Below are 27,323 nucleotides of genomic sequence, written 5' to 3' on the forward strand. Positions count from 1 at the left end.
GAATGTGAATACTCTCTCCATTGTTTATTTCCTACCTGTGTACCCCTAGGTCTTGTCCTATATGATCTGTTCCCAGCACAGCCAACTGGTTTTCAAACAATTACACTTCTCATTAGCATCCCACTTACCTATAATCTCTGTCTCTGTCTCTGTCTGTATCTCTCTCCATCCCCCCCCACCACTCTCCTTATCATCAACAATCTCTTTGTTTACCTATCCCTGTATTCTCTCTTTGTTTCTTTCGGCTGTTTCTTTTTTTAAAAAAAATACATGTTAACTGTTTCTCTGCCTATGTTTCTTATAGCTAAAATAACCTATATGGTGGTTGCTTTTCCAGGACGCAAGTTTCTAAAATTCCTCTCACTAGTTGCATAATGATTGCTGCTTTCCTTTCCCTAGGTGTGTTTAGCCATATCATAGAGACACAGAATTTCAGGATGATCCAGCAGATATTTGCCCATCGCACTCAGATTCATCTCATGGTTCTAACCATAACTTTGGAGCGATTAACCACTTCCAAGGAGCAGTGCATAGTCCAAATAAAATCGTCATTTGCTCCCCACAGCCAGAATATTGACTTCGTGAGTGGACCAGATTTCATGGGAGCAAAGTAAGGATCAGATCTCTGATTCTTGATGTCGTATGTTGGTGCTCAGGGCAACAAAGTTTTTACGTTTAGTGTTATTGAGATAAAATTTCCTTTCTTTTTTCCTATTGGAGTTGTTGAGGTTTTGTTTTATGGCATTGTCAGTGTGCCAATAGAGACAGCTCAATCTCAGAGGGCTGTTTGGATGTAAGGACAGGGCTATATGCATGTTGTCATAGTTGTGTCTTCAATATCTTGCTTGATCATTCTTCTCCCTTGCATAACTCATTTGGACCTTCTTACATTGCTTATTTTTTTCCTTTAACTATAATTGCTAACAATATTCTCTTGCTGTCTCTATGGGTGAACTACTTCTTTAAACTGCCACCCTCTCTTTTCAAGCTTCATCCATTTTATAATATTGATACCCTTATATTTTGTTTTCACTATGACTTTGCTCTTTGTATTTTTCAATATGCATGCAGTTGAAAATCTTTGGACAGCTTCAGAGCAAAAATTCAGATGAGGCTGCCATTTAGTCTATCCGACACCACCCATGCACAAATACTTTGTTCGTAACATCTAAAACAGCTAATGAATGATTCCACTGTCTTACACCCATTGTTTTTTTCTGGCAATCCAATTTTGTATGTTGAATTGGTGATTGGGAGAAAATTTGTAAATACTGAAATTATATTACAAACAGCATTATACATTAATCTTATCACCCTCGACAGTGTGTTCTCACAGATTCTCACCTATTTTGGAAATTGTACATATTTATTATTAAATTGTTATATTTTAATCAATATAAGTTGCTAGCTTCGAATTTTGGAAACTTGGCTCCTGAAGATGCTAACTTTTCCTGAGGTACTTAAGCAAGCGTGTGTGTAACTAATATTGGCAAGCTCATCAACTGTGGTGATTTACAGAAGATTCAAAGTCAATCTTCACCCTTGTCAACATGTAAGAGCAATAATCACCAGGACAGAAAACATTGGCTAATTTTTATTCACCCTCACTCCACCCCAGTATGTGGGGATGGGAACCTTCCATTCATCCACCATCAGATTATTAGACATAAATGTAGCTTGATCTATTTGTAAAGGTTCATTTTGCTTTTCTGCTGAAGTTACAGAATCCCCACTTTGGAAATTCAGCCCCAATGTGTTGGCTGCCTGGGTTGACCATAGAAGCAGTGTGGTTTAGTTGTTTATCTCATAGAGTCATAAAGTCATAGAGATGCACAGCACTGAAACAGACCCTTCAGTCCAACTTGTCCATGCCAACCAGATATCCCAACCTGATCTAGTCCCACCTGCTAGCACCTGGCCCATATCCCTCCAAATCCTTCATATTCATATACCCATCCAGATGCCTTTTAAATGTTGCAATTGTTCTAGCCTCCACCACTTCCTCTGGCAGCTCATTCCATACATGTACCACCCTCTGAGCGAAAAAGTTGCCCCTTGGGTCTCTTTTATATCTTTCCCCTCTCACTCTAGACCTATGCCCTCTAGTTCTGGATACCCCCACCCCTATCCATGCCCCTCATGATTTTATAAAACTCTAAAAGGTCACCCCTCAGCCTCCGACATTCCAGGGAAAACAGCCCTAGCCTATTCAACTTCTCCCTGTAGCCAAATCCTCCAACCCTCCTTGTTAATCTTTTCTGAACCCTTTCAAGTTTCACAACATCTTTCCGATAGGAAGGAGACCAGAATTGCACGCAATATTCCAACAGTGGCCTAACCTAAGTCCTATACAGCCGCAACATGACCTCCCAACTCCTGTACTCAATACTCTGACCAAGAACAGAAAGCATACCAAATGCTTTCTTCACTATCTTATCTACCTGCCCTCCAAGGTTTCTTTGTTCAGCAACACTCCCAAGGACCTTACCATTAAGTGTGTACATCCTGCTAAGATTTGCTTTCCCAAATTTATCTAAATTAAACTCCATCTGCCACTTCTCAGCCCATTGACCCATTTGATCAAGATCCTGTTGTAATCCGAGGTAACCTTCTTCGCTGTCCACTACACCTCCAATTTTGGTGTCATCAGCAAACTTACTGACTATAACTCTTATGCTCACATCCAAATCATTTATATAAATGATGATAGTAGTGGACCCAGCACTGATCCTTGTGGCACTCCACTGGTCACAGGCCTCTGGTCTGAAAAGCAACCCTCCACCACCACCCTCTGTCTTCTACATTTGAGCCAGTTCTATATCCAAATGGTGAATTCTCCCTGTATTCTATGAGATCTAGCCTTGCTCACCAGTCTCCCATGGGGAACCATGTCGAACGCCCAACTGAAGTTCATATAGATCACATCTACTGCTCTGCCCTCATCAATCCTTTTTGTTACTTCTTCAAAAAATTCAATCAAGTTTGTGAGACATGATTTCCCATGCATAAAGCCATGTTGACTATCCGTAATCAGTCCTTGCCTTTCCAAATACACGTACATCCTGCCCCTCAGGATTCCCTCCAACAACTTGCCCTCCACTGACGTCAGGCTCACTGGTCTATAGATTAGATTAGATTACGTACAGTGTGGAAACAGGCCCTTCGGCCCAACAAGTCCACACTGACCCGCCGAAGCGCAACCCACCCATACCCCTACATTTACCCCTTACCTAACACTACGGGCAATTTAGCATGGCCAATTCACCTGGCCCGCACATCTTTGGACTGTGGGAGGAAACCGGAGCACCCGGAGGAAACCCACGCAGACACGGGGAGAAAGTGCAAACTCCACACAGTCAGTTGCCTGAGTCGGGAATTGAACCCGGGTCTCAGGCGCTGTGAGGCAGCAGTGCTAACCACTGTCCCACCGTGCCGCCCTATAGTTCCCTGGCTTGTCCTTACCATCCTTCTTAAACAGTGGCACCATGTTAGCCAACCGCTGGTCTTCCGGCACCTCACCTGTAACTATTGATGATACAGATATCTCAGTAAGAGGCCCAGCAATCACTTCTCCAGCTTTCCACAGAGTTCTAGGGTGCACCTGATCAGGTCCTAGGGATTTATCCACTTTTATGCATTTCCAGACATCCAGTGCTTCTTCCACTGTAATTGGACATTTTTCAAGATGTCACTATCTATTTCCCTACATTCTATATCTTCCATGTCCTTTTCCACAGTAAATAATGATGCAAAATACTTGTTTAATATCTGCCCCATTCCTGTAGCTCCACACAAAGGCTGCCTTGCTGATCTTTGAGAGGCCCTATTCTCTCCCTAGTTACCCTTTTGTCCTTAATGTATTTGTAAAAACTCTTTGGATTCTCCTTAACTCTGTTTGCCAAAGCTATCTCATGTCCCCTTTTTGCCCTTCTGATCTCTTTCTTAAGTATACTTTTACTGACTTTATATTGTAAGAATTCACTTGACCTATCCTGTCTATACCTGATATGCTTCCTTCTTTTTCTTAACCAAACCCTCAATTTCTTTAGTCATCCAGCATTCCCTACACCTAACGGCCTTTCCTTTCACCCTAACAGGAGTATACTTTCTCTGGACTCTCATTATCTCATTTCTGAAGGCTTCCCATTTTCCAGACGTCCCTTTACCTGCGAACATCTGTGCCCAATTAGCTTTTGAAAGTTCTTGCCTAATACCGTCAAAATTGGCCTTCCTCCAATTTAGAACTTCAACTTTTAGATCTGGTCTATCCTTTTCCATCACTATTTTAAAACTAATAGAAATATGGTCACTGGCCCCAAAATGCTCCCCCTCTGATACCTCAGTCACCTGCACTGCCTTATTTCCCAAGAATAGGTCAAGTTTTGCACCTTCTCTAGTAGGTACATCCACATACTGAATCAGAAAATTTTCTTGTACACACTTAACCAATTCTTCTCCATCTGAACCCTTAACACTATGGCAGTCCCAGCCTATGTTTGGAATGTTAAAATCCCCTACCATAACCACCCTATTATTCTTACAGATAACTGAGATCTCCTTCCAAATTTGTCTCTCAATTTCCCTCTATTAGGGGGTTTATAATACAATCCCAATAATGTAATCATTCCTTTCTTATATCTCAGTTCCACCCAACTAACTTCCCTGGATGTATTTTCCAGGAATATCCTCCCTCAGTACAGCTGTAATTCTATCCCTTATTAAAATCGCCAAACACCCTCCTCTCTTGCCTCCCTTTCTATCCTTCCTGTAGCATTTGTATCCTGGAACATTAAGCTGCCAGTAGTGTCCATCTCTGAGCCATGTTTCTGTAATTCCTATGGTATCCCAGTCCCATGTTCCTAACCATGCCCTGAGTTCAACTGCCTTCCCTGTTAGGGCTCTTGCATTGAAATAAATGCAGTTTAATTTATCAGTCCTACCTTGTTCTCTGCTTTGTTCTTTGACTGTTTGACTTGCCCTTGTTCTCAACTGTACCAGTCCCAGATTGAATTCTTTCCTCACTATGTCCCTGGGTCCCAGCCCCCCACCTTACTAGTTTAAATCCTCCCGAGCAAATATCCCTGCGAGTATATTGACCCCCTTCAAATTTAGGTGCAATCCGTCCTTCTTGTTCAGGTCACTTCTACAGCTTCCAATGATCCAAAAATGTGAATCCTTCTCCCATACACCAGCTCCTCAGCCATGCATTCATCTGCTCTATCCTCCTATTCCTACCCTCACTAGCTCGCAGCACCAGATATTACTACTCTCGAGGACCTCCTTTTTAAATTCTTGCATAATTGTCTGTAATCTCCCTTCAGAATCTCAACCTTTTCCTTTCCTATGTCATTAGTTCCAATGTGTACAATGACATCCCGCTGGTCCCTCTCCCCCTTGAGAACATTCTGCACCTTCTTTGAGACATCCTTGATCCTAGCACCAAGGAAGCAATACACCATTCTGATTTTTCGCTGCTATCGGCAGAAATGTCTGTCTGTGCCTCAGATTAGAGAGTCCTCTAACACAGTCGATTGCTTGGAACCTGACGTACCTCTCATTACATTAGAGCCAGTCTCAATACCAGAAACTTGGCTGTTCATGCTACGTACCCCTGAGTGTCCATCACCCCCTACGTTTTCCAAAACAGCATACTTGTTTGAAATTGGGATAGCCACAGAAGACTCCTGCACTACCTGCCTACCTCTCTTACCTTTCCTGGAGTTAACCCATCTATGTGACCGTATCTGAGACTTTTCCCCCTTCCTATAACTGCTGTCCATCACATCCTCTTGCTCTTGTAAATTCCGCATTGCCTGTCACGGCCTCTCCAACCGATCTATTCAATCTGATAGGATTCATAACAATGGCATTTATTGCAGATATAATCCTCAGTAACCCATAAACTCTCCCTAAACTCCCACACCCGACAAGAAGAGCATATCACTCTACTAAGGGCCATTTTTGCTTCTTTCAATCTACAGACCCAGAAAATAGGACTGTCTTATTCCTCTACATAACACTGCTCCAGGTTAAATTTATACTTATGGCTTATATCTTAAGTTTAATCAAGAGACATAGCTCAATAAAACATATAATCAAGAAAGAACCCACTCTGCTCACTACTGCAGACTTATTTTAAGGCCACGCTTAAAATTCACTTATCTGCTTCTGTGCTGTGACCTTTCCCAAACAGGTTCCTCCAAGATCAGTTGTGAATTTCACTGTTTTTTTAAGTTTTCCAGACGCACTCCAATGACCAGCAATACATGAATTCAACAACAAAGACAGTAACTGCTAACTCTGTCAGTTAGCAATGTGGGTTTCTTTCTCTCTCTCTTTCCTGCACAGACCTCACCAGGTGCTTCCTTTGTCTGTTCTTCTCCCTTTTAAAACTGCTGTTGCTCTGACATTTTTTTCTGCAAAGTTCCAAAACAATGCAACAGCATATAAAACATTAATTGATGTTCCTGGAATTCAAGGAAATCACCTCCAACACCTAAAACAGCTCAACAAAGAAGGAGCATGTTACAGCCAGAAATCTTTCCCGTCCTCCATCTTGGATTACCCAGAATCAATATTACGGAAAACATTATCTATCCTCCAATCCTTCCTCTACTGAGTATTCTTCACCTAAAAGTCATAGTTCACAATCTTTATTTATAGTGGATCCCCTTATCAATCTACCAGCTCTCTGAGCACCCAAAATAATGTGAATGTTTAATATTTTAACCTCGATAATGTTTGAGAATTGTGCAAAATGCACAAATTATAATACACATAAGCAATGCCGATAAGAGATTGCAAATGTGAAAGATGAGATTATTATGTGTGGATAGTTATGTTTGGAATGTCAATTTTTTTTGACAATGAATAAGAAATAAAATTTATTGTCTCATATAATGCCAAACTTTTATGCACTTCATAGCTGGGTGAATAAAACTTTTGTTCTGACTCCCCAACCCACTGTGCTCAAATGGTTTTCAGCCATGGCTTTACAAATTATTACCAATGGTCTGGCTATAAAGATACGCAAATTGTACTGTTGTGCAACCTATTGACAGAAATGGCTTTACCCTCAATCGTAACCTTTAATCGTTGTGAGCTCATCAGTGAGAGAAGGCAGTGATGTCTCTGTGGGGGTTGCAGCTGGGAGGTTGTGTCCAAGTCATGGCTAAACTCAGCAGAGGATGAGTCCAGTGCTGGGAAATGCTGGCAGCTTCTGCGAATGGCTTCTTATTGGGGCCTTCATTGGCTACTCTGCTCAATGAGGCAGGCCAAGCATATTTGTATTTGCTGCCTGCTACCTCGGAAACTGTCGAAGATATGTACAGGATCAGAGAGCCATCCTGCATTGTAACTATCTGAATTTCTTTATCTGAAAACCTGATGCTGTCTTCTGAGTAAAATTCCACCCAAAATATATGAATCCTTGCATACTGTTTATTCTAAACTGAGTTTTAAATCCCTAGCCTTGAATTATCACCATCTCCAGATGTGGTGATCTCAACCTTATCGGTACATTGCAGCAGATGACCCTTCTGGAAGAGGGCGAGTCCTCTGTGGAATCTTTCAACCCATGCTCAGAACTCAATAAACTCTGAGGGATGTCTAGTGACAGAATAGTGCAGAGACCTACATCCCATGATAAATCTTCCAACCTGCCCCCAATCCAAGCATGTGTGTTATATTTAAAAAGTACGACATGTCGAGCAAGAATACACTGGGAAACATTAGACATTATTCCCTGCATACATAAAATGCAAAGTCAATAAATTAAAAATTATGTTAAAATGCTTAAATATTTGCATTCAACCTCAAATTCAGCTTTAGACTATTTCTCTGTATAGCCTCTGCTATAAATGTTTCATGTCCTAGAGATACCCATGTCATAATTGGTAGCCAATGTCTCGAAATAACAAATTTAAATTTCCCCCCATCTGTTCTCATGAATTATATTTCTCAATATTCATTGGCTGAGTATAGTTAAGATCTTTCTTTTGACGCTTCCTTAGGAAAGTTTTTCTTTCTTTGTAATTCAGGTACATCTATGGACAGACTCTTACCCCAGAGGTCAAAGGGGCTGCAAGACAAAATGTTCACATGATCTCAGTGCCACTTCCAGAGTCTCTGACTCTGTTGCCAGAGGAGCAGAGAAATTCCTGGGTATTCCTAACTGCGGTGGCCGGCACAGCAGAGCAAGTGAAGGCTTGTTTTGTGGAAGGACAAAGCCTGATCCAATTCGATCAGCTGTACTCTTCGCATGTGGCTGCATGGGCTGCATTATGGAAGCAGAGCTGTATTCATGCCAAAGGCTGCAGAAAGTTAAACCAGGCTATGTACGGGTGTCTATATTACCTGCTCAGTGCTCTTCCCCCTCTGAAATCCACTGACTTCCACTATATAGGATTAAGTCCTGGAGGTCTTTCCAATGGGGGTAAAGGAGAAGTTTATCACGGACACGTTTTCTGGGATCAGGTAGGAGGTATTAGATATGAAGGCTCTGATCATATGGCTGAACTTTGTACATTTTGAGGAAATTTGATGAAACTGTTATGGATATATGTTCTGCTTGCTTCGTTTGTTGAATGGAATCAGATCCCAGTTGATTTTCAGGGGTCAGAGCAACTCAAATATTATTGGCGCCTACTGGTGGGTAGGATATAAAGCGATGGTGGTAGTCCTCAATACTTGCAGAGTATAATGTGGAACTTCAAGGCTGAATGCAAGTTGAAAAAAAACAAAAATCAATTTTAAATGACTCCCTATTTTTTTAAAAGATTCTGTCAGTAACACCGCATCCCAAGAGCCCAGTATTTCTTGAGTTCAGTTGACAGGGAATATGAGACAACACTATGTTGCTGGAGCTAATGACAGTGAGATAAAAGTACCAGATCCCAAGGTGCTATTTGAACAATATCAGGGGAATTCAGCCTGAAGTGCAGGCCAGTAATTATCTCTTGATATCACCGAAACAGACAAACTAGTCATTTTATCTCATTGCTGTTTGTGGAATTCGTTGTGTACGATTATTTGCTGCATTTGCCTTTAAAATTATAGTGATGACACTTAAAAAATACTATACAAATACAGTTTCCTTCTTTTATTAGAGTACAACATTTAAAAGGCATCTGGATGGGTATGTGAATAGGAAGGGTTTAGAGAGATATGGGGCAAATGCTGGCAAATGGGACTAAATCAGTTTAGGATACCTGGTCAAGGCAGATGAGTTGGATTGAATGGTCTGTTTCCATGTTGTATAACTCTCTCTATTGATGTGAATGTAAGGATTGTGATTTGGCCTTTTGGGGTCTTGTAAGTCAGAGAAAGTTTTTTAAAAATAAGAATGAATCTCATTGAATAAACCACTGTTTAGATTGCCATAATCATAGCCATCTGTGAAAAATAATGGTGTCTTTAGCAAATCAGATGTGGAACCTTATGACTCAGACTTAGCCTTTTTTGAGTCCATTTTACCGCTGCCTGTTGTTTGTATCCATTGTGTGGTTGTCCAGTTTTTTTTGAAAAATGTAATTTGTAAAACCTTAGTAAGATGAAACTATATGATCTTAGACTACAACGGATACAAACAAAAACAGAAATTGTTGGGAAAATGCAGCAGGTCCGGGAGCATCTGTGGAGAGAAAGCAGAGTTAACGTTTCTGAAGAAAGGTCACTGGACCGAAACGTTAACTCTGCTTTCTCTCCACCAATGCTGCCAGACCTGCTGGGGTTTCTAGCAATTTCTGTTTTTGTTTCTGATTTCCAGCATCCACTGTTCTTTGGTTTATTTTCACACGTGTATGGACCCCTACTGAGCACTCTCTGCATCAAAGACCTTACAACCTAATACATTTGAACTATTTATTAATTTTGTAAAAATAAGCTTCTATCTGTCTTTGAGGATATGGCTTTAAAGTCTAAATTATTGGAAATTGCCTTTCTTTTGTTTTTAAATTTGTGTGCATGCATTTTGCTTGATAATACAACTTTAATATGTGACTCTGATGTCCGTAGAAATTGCTGACTAGTGCTACCGTGACTAATATGACATTCCTTTTGCTACATGGAGTAATTTTAGTCAGAAACAACTTGCATTCATTAAACATTACAATGTACTTCAAGTTGTACTTCTTGGACATATCTTGACTGCCCCACCCTATTGTTGTTGTATCAACAAATGGACAAAATGGTTAAAAGGACACATGCAAGTGCCATTCAAATATTGAGATCACATGACTGACAAAAATGTTTATTGTTCACTTTTCATTCAATTGCTAGGCAATGACCATTACCGTTCAGATAGAAATCAACCATCTCCCCATGACATTCAAAAGCATGACATCAATAACCAGATCATCCATATAAACTCTGTAGATCACAGTAAGAACTTGCCAGTTGATTCTCCAAAGTCGTCTTCTGTAAGATACAAATTAGGATTGTGAAGGAATAGCCCCCCACTTGATTGGCATCATCCAGAACCAAGTAACCACTTGATCAGTACCCTATCAACCACCTTAAACCTTCATTCATTCCTTTCACCCCAAGTTCAGTAGATACTTTGTTTTGCGTACTACTTAGAAGATGCATTGAAGCAGCTCACTAAAATCTCTTCGAACAGCACCTTCCAAAACCATATACTCTACTATTTGAAGGATAAGGGCAGTAGGTATGTGAGAACATCACCATTTTGTAATACCTCCTCCAAGTCACAAACCACCTGAATTGTATTCCAGTTCCTTCACACAGTTATTGTGTCAAAATCCTGGAATATCGTTATGAACAGCATTGTGGATACACATTGTGGACACCGGACTGCTTCCAGCAGTTCAGGAAGGCTAGCTGCTTACCAACACCTACTCGAAGGAAATTGGGAATTGATAATAAATGTTGGCCTTACATTGATGCTCACATCACATGAATGAGTGTATTACAAAATATAATCAACAAGGTTGCACCTAGATTCTGAATTAGCCATGCATGCAGTGGCCAATGTCTTGGAGAACACTGATGTCACTTTTTTTTCCCTAAGTCCTTTCTGTAAAGCAAAAGAAATCTGAAGTCCAGAGCAAAACACTTGGGGTGAGGTCAGTTAATGTGAACATGAATTAGAGATCAAACCTCAGTCTTATACCATATTGATGGTACTTTAAACCACAATTGTTGGAGAGCTCAGTTACTCTTTTTGTTATAAAATGCCCATCCCAATTTCTGATCCATTTCAGGATGTCATCATCAGCTTCCCCTCTTTACTTAACTTAATAGTTCTGCGATCTAGTTATTAGCTGCCAGGATCCTTTAAAGATATTTGGCTTTGTTTGTTTTAGGAAATCTGGATGTTTCCAAATGTATTAGTATTTTATCCAGAGCTGGCACGTATCCTCCTGAAGAACCGCATTCAAACACTTCCTGCTGCAAAAGTCATTGCTGGACAACAAGGATATCGGGTAAGCAAGTGGCAACAGAACAGTAAATTTCTTTTCACATTGTGGGCTCAGCGTCCCATACCTGCCTTTTGTTTGTTTTGTGGGTTTTTTTTTCTGGTCCTGATATTGAAGAGGTTCCATGAATTCTTGCCATGCTTTTATTCTCAAAGGAGTATAATGATGATGCTTTTCCTGACACTGAACTGAGCAGCTGGCAGTTACCCAGGTGTGCACATTCCACTTCTTTTGCAGAGGAAGGTCAGACATGTTTCTTTACAAATGTGTTTTGCTCCACTCTGCTTCCTATTGTTCATTAAACATGAATGATACAAGGCATCTGATCACAAATAAATAACTGCCAAAATGATAGTGCTTTTCCATATTTTCAGAGAAAAATTATCCAGCCAGAAATGAATGACGACTACTGTAGTTTTGTTTGACTAAGTAAACATCAGAGAATTATTTCAGTTTGGTGTGAAAAGGTTTGGTATGATGTTATAATTGAACCCAATACTTTACCCAATATGTGCCTTCAGTGGTAAATAGAACAATATTCCTTCTGATCTGTCTATAAAAAAAACTTCTATTAGATCAGTGTACGTTTATTATGTTAGCTGATATTCCCGGATGAGTAGATATTAAATTGTACAGAAAAATTGTCATTAACTCAGGTTTCAGACCACACTAATGTGTGAAAAGGTTTTCATGTAAACCTAAGTTATGTAATATGGTAGGCAGCTGAAAATGTGTTGCTGGAAAAGCGCAGCAGGTCAGGCAGCATCTAGGGAGCAGGAGAATTGACGTTTCGGGCATGAGCCCTTCTTCATTCCTGAAAAAGGGCTCATGCCCGAAACGTCGATTCTCCTGCTCCTGAGATGCTGCCTGACCTGCTGCGCTTTTCCAGCAACACATTTTCAGCTCTGATCTCGACCATCTGCAGTCCTCACTTTCTCCTAATATGGTAGGCACCCAAAATGAAATGATTAGTGTGTAAAAGAGTAAATAAAGTTGAACAGCAGCATGATCCAGTTCTTCTGTGAAAATAAATTGAGGAGATTCCTTTGTTCGTTTGGAATGTTTGATAAATGAAAATAATCTTCTATACTACCAATAAAACATTATTCTCAGCACCACTTGCTCTATGCTATGATCACATCTTAGCTAATTTATGAAAATTAATGTTGAGATATACAATACCAGATGACAGTAATTGCTTCCTGTTGTACAGGAGCTGACACCATAACACAGATGAACCATATACTGTAAGACAAGAGTAAATTGTTCACTTGTGGATGGTGTATATCACATTTAGTTTACAAATCAAAATCTAAAACTTAATTCTAAAAAGCTTCTTTTGTTACCAAACTGACTAAATATTTAGAGTTACAGCCTGTTAATCTCACTGCACTTCATTATTTGCTAGTAATCTGCTTTACTTGCATCCTTATAAATGGGCTCTGTGTATGAAGTTTAATATCTCTTGTTTCATAAGGGTGCCAAATATCCATGGGAGAGTGCAGTGACTGGATTTGAGGTTTGTAATGAAGCTGTTTATGGACTAAAAGAAATCCACATCAATGGTGACATCTCATTTGCATTTCAGCAGTATTTTTACGTCACCCAGGTGAGCACTGTTTCTGCAGCATTCCTTATAGCAGACTGCAACTAATGTTTTTATTGCTCCGGTTTTGAACTCTGGATATGAAAAGAAAAATGTCACCTGTTGAATGATGCTTCTGGAATTTCTTGCTCAAATCAATTTATTCATTGCAGTCTTTCTTTGAGTTATTTTCTCAATATCACTATGGAAAGTTGCTGTTTTGAACTGTGCTTTTGTTCTTCATAAACGGTTAATGCTCGACCTTACATAATCTTCCTCTTCCCTATATCCTAATGTTGAAATCAAGACTGTCTTTGTTTCATTGAGTTTGAAAACTGGAACTCATTACCTCTCTTCAATCTGTGATGTGAAGGATTTAAAAAAACCCACATTTTTTGATATCTACTTATAATTTACATTTCAACTTTTGTTGGTGTTTTGTCTCTTCACTTTTGACAGTTTTCTATCTTCAAACTTCAAGTTTTTGAATTCCTTTTATGCTTGTTGAAGAAGGAAGCACATTTGTGGCAATGAGGAAGAAATTTATGTGATGAATTTAAGTCTTAAAGATTGTGAGATTGGAAGCATCACTGTGTGCAATCTGGAAATGCTACAGTTTAAGGCTACTGGAAGAATTTAATTCAAATGTGAATTTGGGACAACTGGACAGAGTGCATTTGGGGCTTTTAAGTCAATGATCTTCTATAGAAGTTTAATGTCTTACTTCATTAACTGGTTTTTATTTTCATAAGTGGTGGAAATCTGCAGGAAACTTGTATGGTTGCTTTTTGAAAATGCTAAAACTGTGAAGTACCAAGATGCAATTTTCTCTTCAAACCAACTTCATTCAGATCCCATGTTTATTCTATCACAGACATCCTGCCCACCACTCTCTGATCCTTTACATTAAGGAGAATAGAATTCCGATATTTCTCCTTAAGAAAGTCAAGCAGGTCTGTCACAATCAAACTGTTTTCCCAAAGTCGAACACTTAGGTCTTTGCAAGTTTCCACAGTTGTAGTTTCTATTCTCAGTCATTTTTTGGATGTTTATTTTAATCTCACGATTTACTTTTGGTTTTAGGACCTGGAGTTTTTCCAAAATGATGGAGGTTGGTATGTGGTCAGCAACATAGCTGAATTTTGGAGCAGTCGAGTTACTTGGAACCCTTTGGAAGAGTGCTATGACATCAAAGGTAATAAATATGAAATTGAGCAAAAATTAGGGTCATTCGACTACTTCAGACTTTCAATCTCAGAAAATTTTATAAGGAAGAAGATCCAGTTAGATGATGAAGGTGTGAGGTACACTGAGAATCAAGAACTCCCTAAATTGGAAATTTTAGAGTTGAGACCATGTCACTAAGACTCTGAAATGCATCATTTTTATTAACTGATTTGTTAAGAATTTGTTTACACGCTGAAACATCTCCCTTTGTGATAGATTTCACATTTCAGAACATTTCTTATGCCGTTCATCTGTATAATTAGAGTCGTAGAGATGTACAGGATGGAAACAGACTCTTCAGTCCAATTCGTCCATCTCAACCAGATATCCTAAGCTAATCTAGTCCTGTTTTCCAGCACTTGGTCTGTATCCTCTAAATCTTTCTTATTCATATATTCATCCAGATGCCTTTTGAATTTTGTAATTGTGCCAGCCTCCACCACTTCCTTCAGTGCATTCCATACACGCACCACCCTCTGCATGAAAATGTTGCCCCTTAGGTCCCTTTTAAATTTTTCCACTCTCGCCCTAAAACTGTGCCCTCTAGTTCTGGATTCCCACACCCCAGGGAAAAACATGGGATCTGAATGAAGTAGGCCATGTCTATTTACCTACGCATTTGTGTGAGAAGTTTCTAGTATGTTTGTTCTATAACCACAATGGAGTTGTCTACAAGTGATCCTATGACCAATAGAGTCACTGGGATGAAGGAAAACATATATGTTTGGCCAATAATTATGGAATGTTGCTGAACAAAGAGACTTAAGGGTAAGGGTGTATAGTTCCTTGAAAGTGGAGTCGCAGGTAGACATGGTTGTGAAGAAAACATTTAGTACGCTTGCCTTTATTGGTCAATGCATTGAGTATAAGAGTTGAGAAGTCATGTTGTGCCTGTACAGGACATTGGTGAGGCCACTTTTAAAATTCAGAGTTCAAGTCTGGTTTCCCTGCTATAGGAAGGATGTTGTGAAAATTGAAAGGGTTCAGAAAAGATTTTCAGGATTTGTTGCCAGGGTTGGCGGGTTTGAGTTACGGTGAGAGGCTGAAAAGGCTGAAATTTTTTGCCTTGAACATTGGAGGTTGAGGGGTGAACTTATAGAGGTTTATAAAATCATGAGGAGCAATGGATTGGGGAATATCCAAGGTCTTTTTGCTAGGGTAGGTAACTAGAGTGCATGGGTTTACGGTGAAAGGGGAAAGATTTAAAAGGGACCGAAGGGGCAACTGTTTCACACACAGATTGGTGCTTGAATGGAATGAGCTGCCAGAAGAAGTGATGGTGGCTGAGACAAATACAACATTTAAATGACATCTGGATGGGTATATGAATAGAAAGGGTTTAGAGGGGTATGGCCAAATGCTGGTAAATGGGACTAGATCAGTTTAGGATGTCTGGTTGGCTTGGACAAGTTGGACTGAAAGGTCTGTTTCCATGCTGTATGCCTCTGTCAGCTGCACCAAGGTCAAAAGAGTCAAACATTGTCACATTGCTATCATTGAATGGTCGGCAATATTTTAACCTTAACTATTACACAGAAGCTCTCGAGTGGGTCTGTGTTTTACCGAATTTCCACAGAATATTTGGTGCAAACACAAATTCCAAAATGTTTATGAAAAGCAGAAAAAAATTAGGTCAGCCTAAAGTTATTAAAGGAATTGCAATGCTATGGATTTGTGTGTTTAAAACAGTACAACACATTACAAGTTATGAAGCAGGCATTACAGCAACCAACTGATTTTCTGTATGTGCATGTGGCAGACTCAAGGCAAACTAACTGCCAGGATGAATTGCAATATTGCCAACATTCAACAATTTTCTTCAAGGCAAAATACATAGATGACAATACAGATCCCTTTTGCTTTGTCTTTTTACTATTCAAATCTTTAGCCTTATCTGCTGTTGCACTCTTAAGCTTGGTCGCTTCCTGCCATGCTCAGACTATCAATACCCTTATTGCTAACCTGCTTTCATGTCTTGTCTTCTCTCTTTGATTTATCATACTGTCCCTTGTTTGATCCCTCACCCCAGTATTTAATTTAAAGCCATCTCTATCACTGTAGATATATGGTTTAAAAGGACATTGGTTCCAGCACAGTTCAGGTGAAGACCTCTCCCAATGGTATAGCTCCCATTTTCATTAGGACTGGTGCCATGCTTCGTGAATGAAGACCAGTTATTCCATATCAATCTTTGAGCCATGCACTCAAATATTGAATTTTATTTACACATCACCTATTTGCTTGTCACTCCAATAATAATTCCGAGATGATTTACATTTGACATTCTGCTTTTTAACTTCACCTCTGGCAGCTCCTAGTCCTACTGCAGTACTTCTTTCCTTGTGCAATCTCCATCATTGTCACCTGTGTAAAACTCAACAACTAATTCTTGCCCTTTTGACTGCAAGGTCCTCGCCAGGCTAGAGTAGATATCTTAAACTCTGGTACTGAGCAGGCAACACTATATTCTACACTGACTTTTCTCTTCTGAAAACTGTGTCTATCCTCCTGGTTATACTGTCCCCAATGCCATTACATTCCTATTTTATTCTTCTCTGATGGAGGCTTCCTACTCTATGGTACCATGCACATCCACTTTGCAGCCTCTGTTTTCATATGTACAAACCACAAGAACTTCGTACCTGTTATATAATTTGCAAAAGCTGAGACTTTTCTGCTTCTGCCTTTGTACACGCCTCATTCACTGTAACACCTCCCTGTCCCTGACACTTTCGTCCTAAAATGAAGTGCCTTAACACTGGAAATAAAATCCATTTCCATATTTTAGGCATCCATAACCAAGTACTTCATTTGAGATCGAATGCAGAAAGTATTTTATTTATTCTTCCTACTAAGGTTTTAATGGATAATACATGGGGTATGAGATTAAATATGACTGTTAACTCAAAGAATCAGCGTGACATAATGGGCAAAATAACCCCCTTCTGTGCTGTATTTCTATAATTCTATAAACCTGTCTCTGAAGAACATTCCTGCTGCAACCTTTGACCTTCATCTCTAACGGCAGCTATTTTCATGGCCTCTGAATGCTATCAATTAGTTGTCATGTCATGTTGAATTTATTCAGTACCTCTGTATTTGTCCTTGTCCAAATTGGGCTGCAGTCAGGAAGAATTGCTTTTCTGAAGTAGTGGGAACTCTTTGGAATAAAATATCAAGCAAGGTAATAAAAGCAAATGTCATAGAAAACAAAATCCGATATTATAAAGGGCAGATTTAATGTATGAATGGAATGAGCTTGAAAGAACCAAGTGGCCTTTTCTCATTTGTTGCATGATTGGTAACTGACATTGTGTGAAAAGTACCCAGGAACCCATCTGTTGGTGACTCGCTGATTATTTCACTGCATGTAATTTCTTCAAGGAGTAATGCCACCTGATGAATATCAATCTGATGTTACCAATTCTGCCTACACTGCTGTGGTGGCCAAGTACAGGTGAGGATGGGACAGGGGAGGTGAAATTTCCTTTTCCCATTTTTCTACAGTTGCTAGTATTGAGTAATAAGAAACAACTGAAATTGTGGCACTAACTCTTATGAAAATACAAGACCAATAATAAACTGAAATTGAAAAAGTAGATGGAAATACTTAGCAGATTTGGCAGCTTCTGTGGAGAGAAAAATAAAAATATCTTTTCATGTAGATGACCTTTCTGTGAAAGTTGATCTGTTGAGTATTTCCAGCATTCCCTGTTTTTATGTCATATTTCAAGCTTTCATTATGTTTAGTTTTATAAGTGTTGAACTTGTGTTGTTACCAATCCTCAGAATGAAACACAGGAAGAAAGATGAAGATTGTTTGAAAAATGTTTATGAAATCTTTTCTCTCTTTTTTTCATTCACTTTTAGTCTAGACATTTGAAAATGAACATAACTACTTTGGGTGCATCATCAAGCTTTCTCCTCTCTGTCCCATCCTTAGACAAAAGACTTTCCAAAAGCAGCAATATGTTATTTGCCAAATCTAAGCTGCTGTCTGTACACTTTATTGTGTTATCTCCAACGAATTGGAACTGCACAAAATTGCTCATTTGAACCTTTAACTTAACAGTGAAAAAAATCCTTCAGCATAAATTGAATTTGAACCTAGATAGAAGAGGTGAAACTCTGGTGAGCAACTTTTTGTTATTTTAACCATTTGCAATCTTCCAAAGGTGTCACAGGATGTGGCTGGAGTTCTTCAGGATAGTGTCGTGGAGCAGACCTTAGGTGTAACAGCTGCCTTACCGGTGACTTTCCCAACATCATAAAGTCACGTGGGAGTGTGTTCTGATGATATCAGAGTGCTCAGTTCAATTAACAGTTCCTCAGATACTGAAACAGTACACGCTAACATACAGTAAGAGTTGGACAACAGCTTGTGCTGATAGGTAGCATGTAACATTTTTACAAAACAAGTCATAGGCAATGGCCATTTTCTAACAAGAGAAACCTAATTATTCTTAACACTCAGTGGTTTTACCTGGTACCAAATCCCCAACCATCATTAACTATGGGTTCAGTGCTGTATTCTTTAGAGAGCGGTTTATTGCCTGTCCATCACCTACTTGTCTGAAGTCATAAGTATGATGGAGAATTCTCTGCTTTGTTGAATGGGTGCAATTGTAACAACATTCAAGAAGTTTGATACCATCTAGGATAAAGTATTCTTTTTGACTTGCACACTCGCCATTATTTCAAACTCATCCACTACCTCTACCGTTGTGACTGAAATGCATTATGACAAAGTATTGCATTAAGTTACCAAAGCATGTAATCTTAACCACTTGGAAGAACAAGAGCAGTGGACACTGAAATCAAAAATTGCTGGAAATCACAGTTGGTCAGGCAGCATCTATGGAGAGAGCAAGCTAGCGTTTCGAGTCGAGATGACGCTTCAGCAGAGTTAAAGAGCAGCAGGCATGTGGGACCACCACCACTGCCCTCCAAGCCTCACATAAACCTCAACATTGGTGCTTTGTCTTGAGCTTTAAATCAGAACTGCTACTTGCAAATTAACATATTGATCTGGAGTATCACAGTCTATCAGTATCTACATGCACTGTCCCGAAGGCTGCTTGCATCTTATTATGGAGTAAATCTCATCAACTCTTTATGTGGTGTAATACTTTTTATTTACATCTATACATAGTAGTTGTCAAATACAGCTCCTTTGTAGTGTCTCGGACCTAACTGATTCTAGACTAGTGTCTTCTGTCTCACTGATATCAGTCATGTCGCTACTTACACCTTAATTATGTGAATGTCATTGTGCCACACTTGCTGCTTTTACCTACTTCATCATTCCTAGTTCAGGAAAGCTCCCTGGTATAACAACAATGACTGACTGTAGCATCTAAGGCAGGAGAGGAAAGAAGTCAGCTAGGGTTCCTATGTTAGAATACCATTCAATGATTCTTGCATGCAGCCATCAGTAGAGTGGAGAACAAGTGAGAAGTACGTATTGCAGTAGGTTTATTGGCCAAGAACATCAGAATAGTGGTGCACTATGCCATTACTGGCAACATATCTATATGTAATTCTCAATTTATCTATTCTTATGTAATTTGAGGAGGAGATAACTGCTTATCTTCAAACTATCTCATTAAATCAAGACGTTGGACCACTCTTGCAGGAATTCACCTCATCGCAGGGTTTGAAGAATGCTTACTTCTGAGTGGTACAATGCTAACATGGTGCTTTTAATGTAGTGAAACATTCCAAGGCACTTCAGAAGAGCATTACAAAATCAGTTGCTTACCACAAAACCACATCAGCATATAATAGGTTATTTGATCCAAAACTTGATCAAAGAGATTTTAAAAAGAGTCTTCAATGTGGAAAGTAACATTGAGAGTCAGAGAGCTATATAGCAACACTACCAGAGCTTGGGCCTAAGCAACTGAAGACATGGCTGCCAGTGAAACAGATTATGAAAGTGCAAATGACCAGAATCAGAGGCATGCAAATAACATGGAGAGTTTTGGGATTGGGGGAAATTACAGAGATGTTTTGGGGGTAGGAGCAGATCATGGAGATATTTGATGTAAAGACTTGAATTTTAAATTTAAGGTTTAGCCTGCCTGCAGTCATTGTAGATGAGTGAGCATGTGCGTGACTGGACAACGGGTCTGTGTGAGTTAAGGTGTAATTGATGTTATAGATAAGACTTTCATTTGCCACATTGTGTTACACATCAAATTTACAACTAATCTTCAAGTAATTCAGTAGATTTAAATTATTTATTTTTTTCCAGCCTCCAGTTTGCAACAGAATTGGGATCACGTTTAAAAGTTACAGTTCCATCAAAATGGATGAAAATAGCTGAGAAAATCAAAGTGCCATTTGACCATTTGAAGCAGTATCATCCTGAGTTTGATGGATATAAGTCAGGTGCAGAAGAATTAACTTCAGACTTCCTTACTATATCCTTCTCCAACAACCTTCCCCTCTATTCCTGCCACATGACTTGTTTTATCAAAACCCACTATGGTTTCTCACTTTCTTTTGACTGAAGGTTTGACATAACCCAAGCTGAAGAATCTGCCAAGGCAGGGCAGAATCCTCTTCCACAATTTTTCAGGTATTGGGAGCACGTGGAGGTCCTGATCCTTCACACGTGCTTCTCTGCAAGAATGTTTCTGGCCATTTCAGTTTCATGGTTCTGTGATCGCAGCATTTATGGCTGCCTCCAGTGCCCTCCGCATTCTGATGTGTTGCTAGGTTCTCCTTATTGCCCAGGAAAAATATGCCTTCTTTCATTTTGCATTAAAAGACAGAATTTAATAGCTAATTATCCTTTGACTGGCCCTCCACCGTGAACTGGTGTGCAGCTATTGCCATTGGGAGCCCCTTTATGGGAAAATATGGAGGTGAAAGACATTGGTGAGCAATTCTGATATTCCACTGTCCAAGTTTCCCTTCCTTTCAAAAAAAAGGCTACTTCTCTGGCACTTGGATTGTTCCTACATCCAGGCTGTGAGATTGATAGGGTAAGATGGAAATCTTGTGGAAATCTAGAACTAGGAGCCACAGTTTAAAAATATTTAAGGTGACATTCAGGAATAACTTCTTCTCAGAGGGTTTTTGACCTTGGAATTCACTACCCCAGAAAGCAATGGAGGCTGTATCTTTGGATATATTCACCATTAAATTGGACAGAGTATTGATCTTAAGGGAGTCAAAGATTATGCAAGACAGGGAGGTGGAGTTAAAGTCATGAGCCAATTGGCAATGACCCTATTGAAGTGGCTCAACAGGATCGAGGGGCCAAGTAGCCTACCCCCTACTCCTATTTTGTTTATTTCTTAAGTTTCTTGTATCCTTGTTAGAGGCAGTGTAGTTAATTTCATAAGACATACAATGAAATGTTGGCTCTTTGGCCCATCAAATCCACTCTGGCATTCAATGACATCATGACTGATATAATAATCCTAAAATCCACTTCCTTGCCTTATCATCATAAATCTTGTTTCCTGTAATGATTAGACATCTGTCTATCTCAGCCTTTAAATTGGAAGAAAATAGTCACTCTTGATCACAAACCAGTAATCCTTACTGGAAAGTCTATTCGTATTGATATTGTTGAGCGAAACTGTGATGTTAAGCCCATTTGAACAATGCTCACTTCGGCAAGACATTACTGGTGTTTGTGTCCAAGGAAAGGAAGATAAAAAGTTGATTAGAATTTTAAAATAGTTTATCTTGGAGTTTCTCACACTGTATGTGCTGCTGAAGATTTGGTTATAGCATCTTATGTGCTTAAAAATTGTGTTTCTGTGTTCCAGGAGTCGTCGTGAAACAAGCCGATGTTGTGCTACTCGGTTACCCTTTCATGTATCCCATGAGTACTCAGGTGCGGAAGAATGACTTAGTGATGTATCAAGGTGTGACAGCTCAGGATGGACCTGCCATGACCTGGGTTAGTAGAAGGTGATAGTTCAACAGGCACAGAATGATGCTATTTTAATCACAGTACAGTAGTACCTAAAATGTGGATAATCAAGAGGGAATAAGAACCTGGCCAATTTAACATCTGTTGTCAGGAAATTACTGGAGTCCACAATCAGGGATGGAGTGACAGGGCATGTTGAAAACCTTTGGATTATCAGAGAAGCTTATCTTCTGCCTGGGGCAGCCTACAGCCTGGAGGGCTCAACATTTGAGTTCTCCAATTTCAAATAACACACACACACACACACACACACACACACACACACACACACACACACACTCCATTTCTTTGATTGACCCTTCCTTCCAGCTACCAACCGGGGTGTTGAGTTGGGTCCAGATCACTGTGGAGGAAGGTTAGCCAGAAGTTAGTGCATTTCTAACTTTTACTGCCTATCTGTTCAGGTAAGCTCTGCAGACATCACCATCCACAATGATGGGGGAACCCAGCACATGTATAAAATATAAGGCTGAATAATTCGCAGCAACCTTCAGTCAGAAGTGCTGAGTAGATGGTCCATTTGACCTCCTCAGAAGGTCTCCAGCATCACAAATGCAGGACTTCAGCCAATTTGATTCACTCCAAGTGACACTAAGAAACCGGCTGAAAGTATTGGTTATTGCAAAGGCTTTGGATTTTTGTAACATTCTAGCAATAGTACTGAAGAGTTCTGCTCCAGAAATTGCTGCACTCATTGTTAAGCTGTTCTAGTACAGTCTCCACACTGATATCTTCCTGATATTGGGGTCTAGATTAGAGTGGTGCTAGAAAAACACAGCAAGTCAGGCAGCATCCGAGGAGCAGAAAAATCGACGTTTCGGGCAAAAACCCTTCATTCCTGCTCCTCGGTTGCTGCCTGACCTGCTGTGCTTTTCTAGCACCACTCTAATCTAGACTCAGATCTTCAGCATCTGCAGTCCTCACTTTTGCCTATCTTCCTGATATTGTATATACAGCGGGCTGGATCTGAAGTTGGACCAGGCAAACCATGAATTGCTGAAGGCTGCCAGTTACAGTAGCTGGTTTGGCAAGGCTTCAGTCCTGTTTCTAAATACTAAACTCAAAGAATTAAATATAAGCCATTCCCCCTAGACCTCAATTGTCAACACCGCCCCATCCCCACACACACTCCATGGTCCATCCATGCCAACATGAGTCTTAATTCTCTATAACCATACACATGTCCCCTCATATTCCATACGTCCCTAATACTCCCAATGTTAACTTAGTGCCTTTTCATGTCAACCATAGATCCACCCTTTAGTCCTTCACCTACGATACCAACTTACCTGTATTCTAATAGTTTTCAAGTAGACAGGAGAAAAATAATGTTCTATAGCAGATTACACTGTACTGAGAATATTATCTAGTGCTTAAAAAAACCTTCTGACAGCTGTTGGCAGCTTTGATACACCTTGGCAGTTCATTGTAGTTTTCGTAATTTTGACACTTTTTGACAGGGCTTAACAAATTTGATGCTTTTTAATAGTTCTGAAAAAAGTTTGATACTTATTAAGATACCTTGACAAGTTTCATACTGCTTTGAAAGGTTTACAGTTTACATCTTTTCATTTCCCAGGCTCGTATTCACATTTTAGGCATAATCTTCCCTACTCCCCAAGAGAAATCTGATATCTGACCCTGTTAAACCCCCCTTCCTCTCTCTCTTTCCCCCCCCCCCCCCCACCAAAGAATGTTCTGGGACCTTGCCCACTGGGGCATGTCAACATTGAATTGTTCCCTGAATAGTCCAAAAAAATGCAGTGGACAGACCTGAACTAGTCTATCTCATGCATTCCAGTTTCATGCATCAGTGACCCCAAAATAGGATTTAAATGGAGACAGCTGGCCATTTAAATTGGAAACTATGAGTTTGTGTGCAGCACTTGTGATCTTGGAGAACTTCCACCATTTTAATTGTGTAACCAAGTTTTTCAATATGCTAAAAATCTGGGCCATTAACTATGTGTCTCTATCTACAGACAGTGTCTGAGTTGCTGAATATTTCAGGCATTTTTTAATTTCGTTTCATGTATCTTGTCAGGTAAAAGTGCTGATATCTGTGCCTAATTCTTATTTTGGATGATTTATTTCTCTATTGTGATTGAGAATTGAATAGTTTCCCATTTTTCAAGAGAACCCCCATCAATGTTCTCAGATAGTTAGACTCTAAGCTAAATCTGGAATAAAGTGGGTGCTTTGAAGCTTTTGGTTTATATCGGCCATTTAAATATATGCCACAGTAGACAATGGCACTTAGGGAGATGCATAAAAGATTTAAGATCCATGTTTCTATTAATTTACAGATCTCAAGTTCTTGATACTGACAAATTCCAGGACAGAAGATCAAAATTTATCTACCAATGAGGCAACAGGTTTAAAAACAGCCCTTTCTAATTGAATAAAGGTTGATGAAATTCAAACATCGCAAATGATCTTCTAAAAAACCTCAGCTCAAATAATCATAAATTACCTACCCTTTTCAGTGCAGATTATGTGGACAGAGTATAGATGACTAGTTCTCTTCAACAATCCCTTGTCAATACAGAATAGATTAAAAGCAGAGTAATGTAATTTTGCACAGAGAGTATTCATGCCTAGTGATACAAAAATTAGCAAATATTTCACCCAAAAATATGGTGAATTTGGAAGTGCAGGCATTTGCAAATAGATTAAAATATCCTTGTACAATATCAAAGTAAAATAACCAGGAATTCTTGACTCTTGTTCAGGGAAACCGAATTAGATCCCTAAATAAAATACTGTAACAGAAAAGAACCTGGAATGGGTGGTGTGTGGCAGCTTATGGAGAGGGATATACAGATTTTTGTATTAATGTAATAATGTTGATTGTTTACCAAACATAGTCAGCTATTTGTGTTGATTCTTCTACAGCAATATGACAGTTCAGTTATCCTGGAACTGCCAAACTGTGTTATCTATTCTTTTGCAGTGAGATTATAACAACATTGAATTGAAATAACTTAGGAACTTAAAATTCAACAGAGGGAGTAAACAATTGAAATATAGTCCTGAGAAGTGGACGGTGGTGTTTAGGTAATGGTTCTGAAAGGATCAATGCTGGGGACTACATTTAGCTCCACCTAGTCTGATGATGTCAGAAAAGCTTGGGTGAGAATAAGGTAGACATCTTAGGTTCACGTGGAGTGCAAACTTATGATCAACAGGCCTCCTTATAGTCTTTGCAACAATTTTTAACAATTTTTTAAAATATTAACCTGTTTGGACATGTTATGACACTTCGAGATAGGCTGACCTAGATCTTTTGGTCAGAGATAGAGACATTATTAATAAGACAAGTCTCGCCAAAAGATACATTTGTACACACAGCTGCATAGCTTGGTCAGACAGAGCCTTTTGTTCAGATTCAGTGGTGGTTGAGCCTTCACCACTGCGAAAGTGAATAGACCCTTTGACATAGTCAAAACGAATTGGTAACAGCATCTTTTTATCCATAAATACCACAGAAAAGTGAAGGCTTACTGACTAAAGTGGCTCTGATGTGGAGGTGCTGGTGTTGGACTGGGGTGGACAAAGTTTAAAAATCACAAAACACCAGGTTATGGTCCAACAGGTTTATTTGGAAGTATGAGGTTTTAGAGCACTGCTTCTTCATCAGGTAAGTAGGCACTCTGAAACCTAGTACTTCCAAGTAAACCTGTTGGACTGTAACCCTGGTATTGTGTGATTTTCAACTTTAACTAGAGAGGGGCAGACGTGCCACACTACAAATCAGGAACATAAGGGTCAAAAGATAGTTTTGTGTGTTTGTAGTAAGAAATCATAATGTAACTGCTTGATTGCTTGAGTAAACAGTAAAGGTCATAATTTCAAGGCTATAGTAATAATGAATGTTAACAGGCAATCTTGGTAGAACCTTGCAATGCTGGAGTTAAAAACCACAGTTTCAGCAGTTAGAAGGACATGATCCAATCACGTGGGGTGGCACGGTGGCTCAGTGGTTAGCACTGCTGCCTCACAGCACCAGGAGATCTAGGTTCAATTCCAGCCTTGGGCAACTGTCTGTATGGAGTTTGCACATTCTCCCCGTGTCTGTATGAGTTTCCTCCGGGTGCTCTGGTTTCCTTCCACAGTCCAAAGATGTGCAGGTCAGGTGAATTGGCTATTCTAAATTGCCCATAGTGTTAACGACATTAGTCAGAGGGAGATGGGTCTGGGTGGGTTACTCTTCGAAGAGTCGGTGTGGACTTGTTGGGCCCCACACTGTAGGGAATCTAATCTAAAAAAAACTAATGTGCATGCATGTGACCTGGTGCCATGGCCTGGGCATGTCCAGCCATGATGGGTTGTGTCGCTGTATAATGTAAGAAATGTGTAGCCAAAATAAGCTGCAACTATAGAAGCTTTGCAATCTTATGACTGAGGGAGAATGAGGACAAATACATCAACAGGGGCTGTCTAGAATACTCGTACCTCCCATGTGCATGTAAACAGGTTTACTTAAGTTAACTGTTTCGGGGTTATATTTTAATCTCCACTATACTGACCAAAATCCTTTTGGTCTCATGTTTGTATCTGAAATTTCCTGTTCGATTGGCTATTAATTTAATCAAAATAGTCAATATCTGTATTTTTTTTTAAAACACATTTCTTTTTCAGAGTATGTTTGCAATCGGTTGGCTGGAGCTGAAGAATGTTAGTCAGGCTCAGCATCAATTTAACAAATGTTACAGCCACATTCAGGAACCATTCAAGGTAATGCCATCAAAACATTTTGAGGCTCTGTACAATTGCATGCATACCAAACTATAAAACTATGAAAGGCAAACAAAGGCCTTCACAAAAGCTTTTTAACAACAAACGTACACAAGCTTATTTCAGAACAAAGGTAGATTTTAAATTTTACTCAAGAGGATATAAGTGCAGAAGGAAAGAATATTAAATTTTGTTGGAGGGGTGGGTTCTACCAGGAAATTTAGATTTTCCGCAACTTTAATTTTCGTCCCTGAATTTAGTAAGGATATCTGTTTTTGCTTGAAACATGCCCTGAAATTTATGTAAGGAATTCCTTATTTGACCACCTTACTGAAATGTGACATCAGTCTCTGATGTCAATCCCTTTCACATCATCCTGATG

General features: G+C 39.5%; 1 protein-coding gene across 3 annotated transcripts in view; it reads left to right on the plus strand.

The window, feature by feature from the left end:
- Positions 1-27,323, plus strand: part of pgghg (protein-glucosylgalactosylhydroxylysine glucosidase) — a 43,811-nt gene that overhangs the window by 5,955 nt on the left and 10,533 nt on the right. For 2 of the 3 annotated variants that reach the window (XM_060838464.1, XM_060838467.1), the window contains exons 3-11: positions 400-610; positions 8,040-8,475; positions 11,325-11,444; positions 12,916-13,047; positions 14,107-14,218; positions 17,635-17,707; positions 20,507-20,643; positions 22,038-22,171; positions 26,846-26,941. In XM_060838464.1, the coding sequence (XP_060694447.1) occupies positions 400-610; positions 8,040-8,475; positions 11,325-11,444; positions 12,916-13,047; positions 14,107-14,218; positions 17,635-17,707; positions 20,507-20,643; positions 22,038-22,171; positions 26,846-26,941 (1,451 nt within the window). The remainder of the gene's footprint in view (positions 1-399; positions 611-8,039; positions 8,476-11,324; positions 11,445-12,915; positions 13,048-14,106; positions 14,219-17,634; positions 17,708-20,506; positions 20,644-22,037; positions 22,172-26,845; positions 26,942-27,323) is intronic. The other variant, XM_060838465.1, reaches the window with a different exon arrangement.

This window comes from Hemiscyllium ocellatum, chromosome 18 (genome assembly GCF_020745735.1).
Source record: "Hemiscyllium ocellatum isolate sHemOce1 chromosome 18, sHemOce1.pat.X.cur, whole genome shotgun sequence".
Taxonomy (NCBI): domain Eukaryota; kingdom Metazoa; phylum Chordata; class Chondrichthyes; order Orectolobiformes; family Hemiscylliidae; genus Hemiscyllium; species Hemiscyllium ocellatum.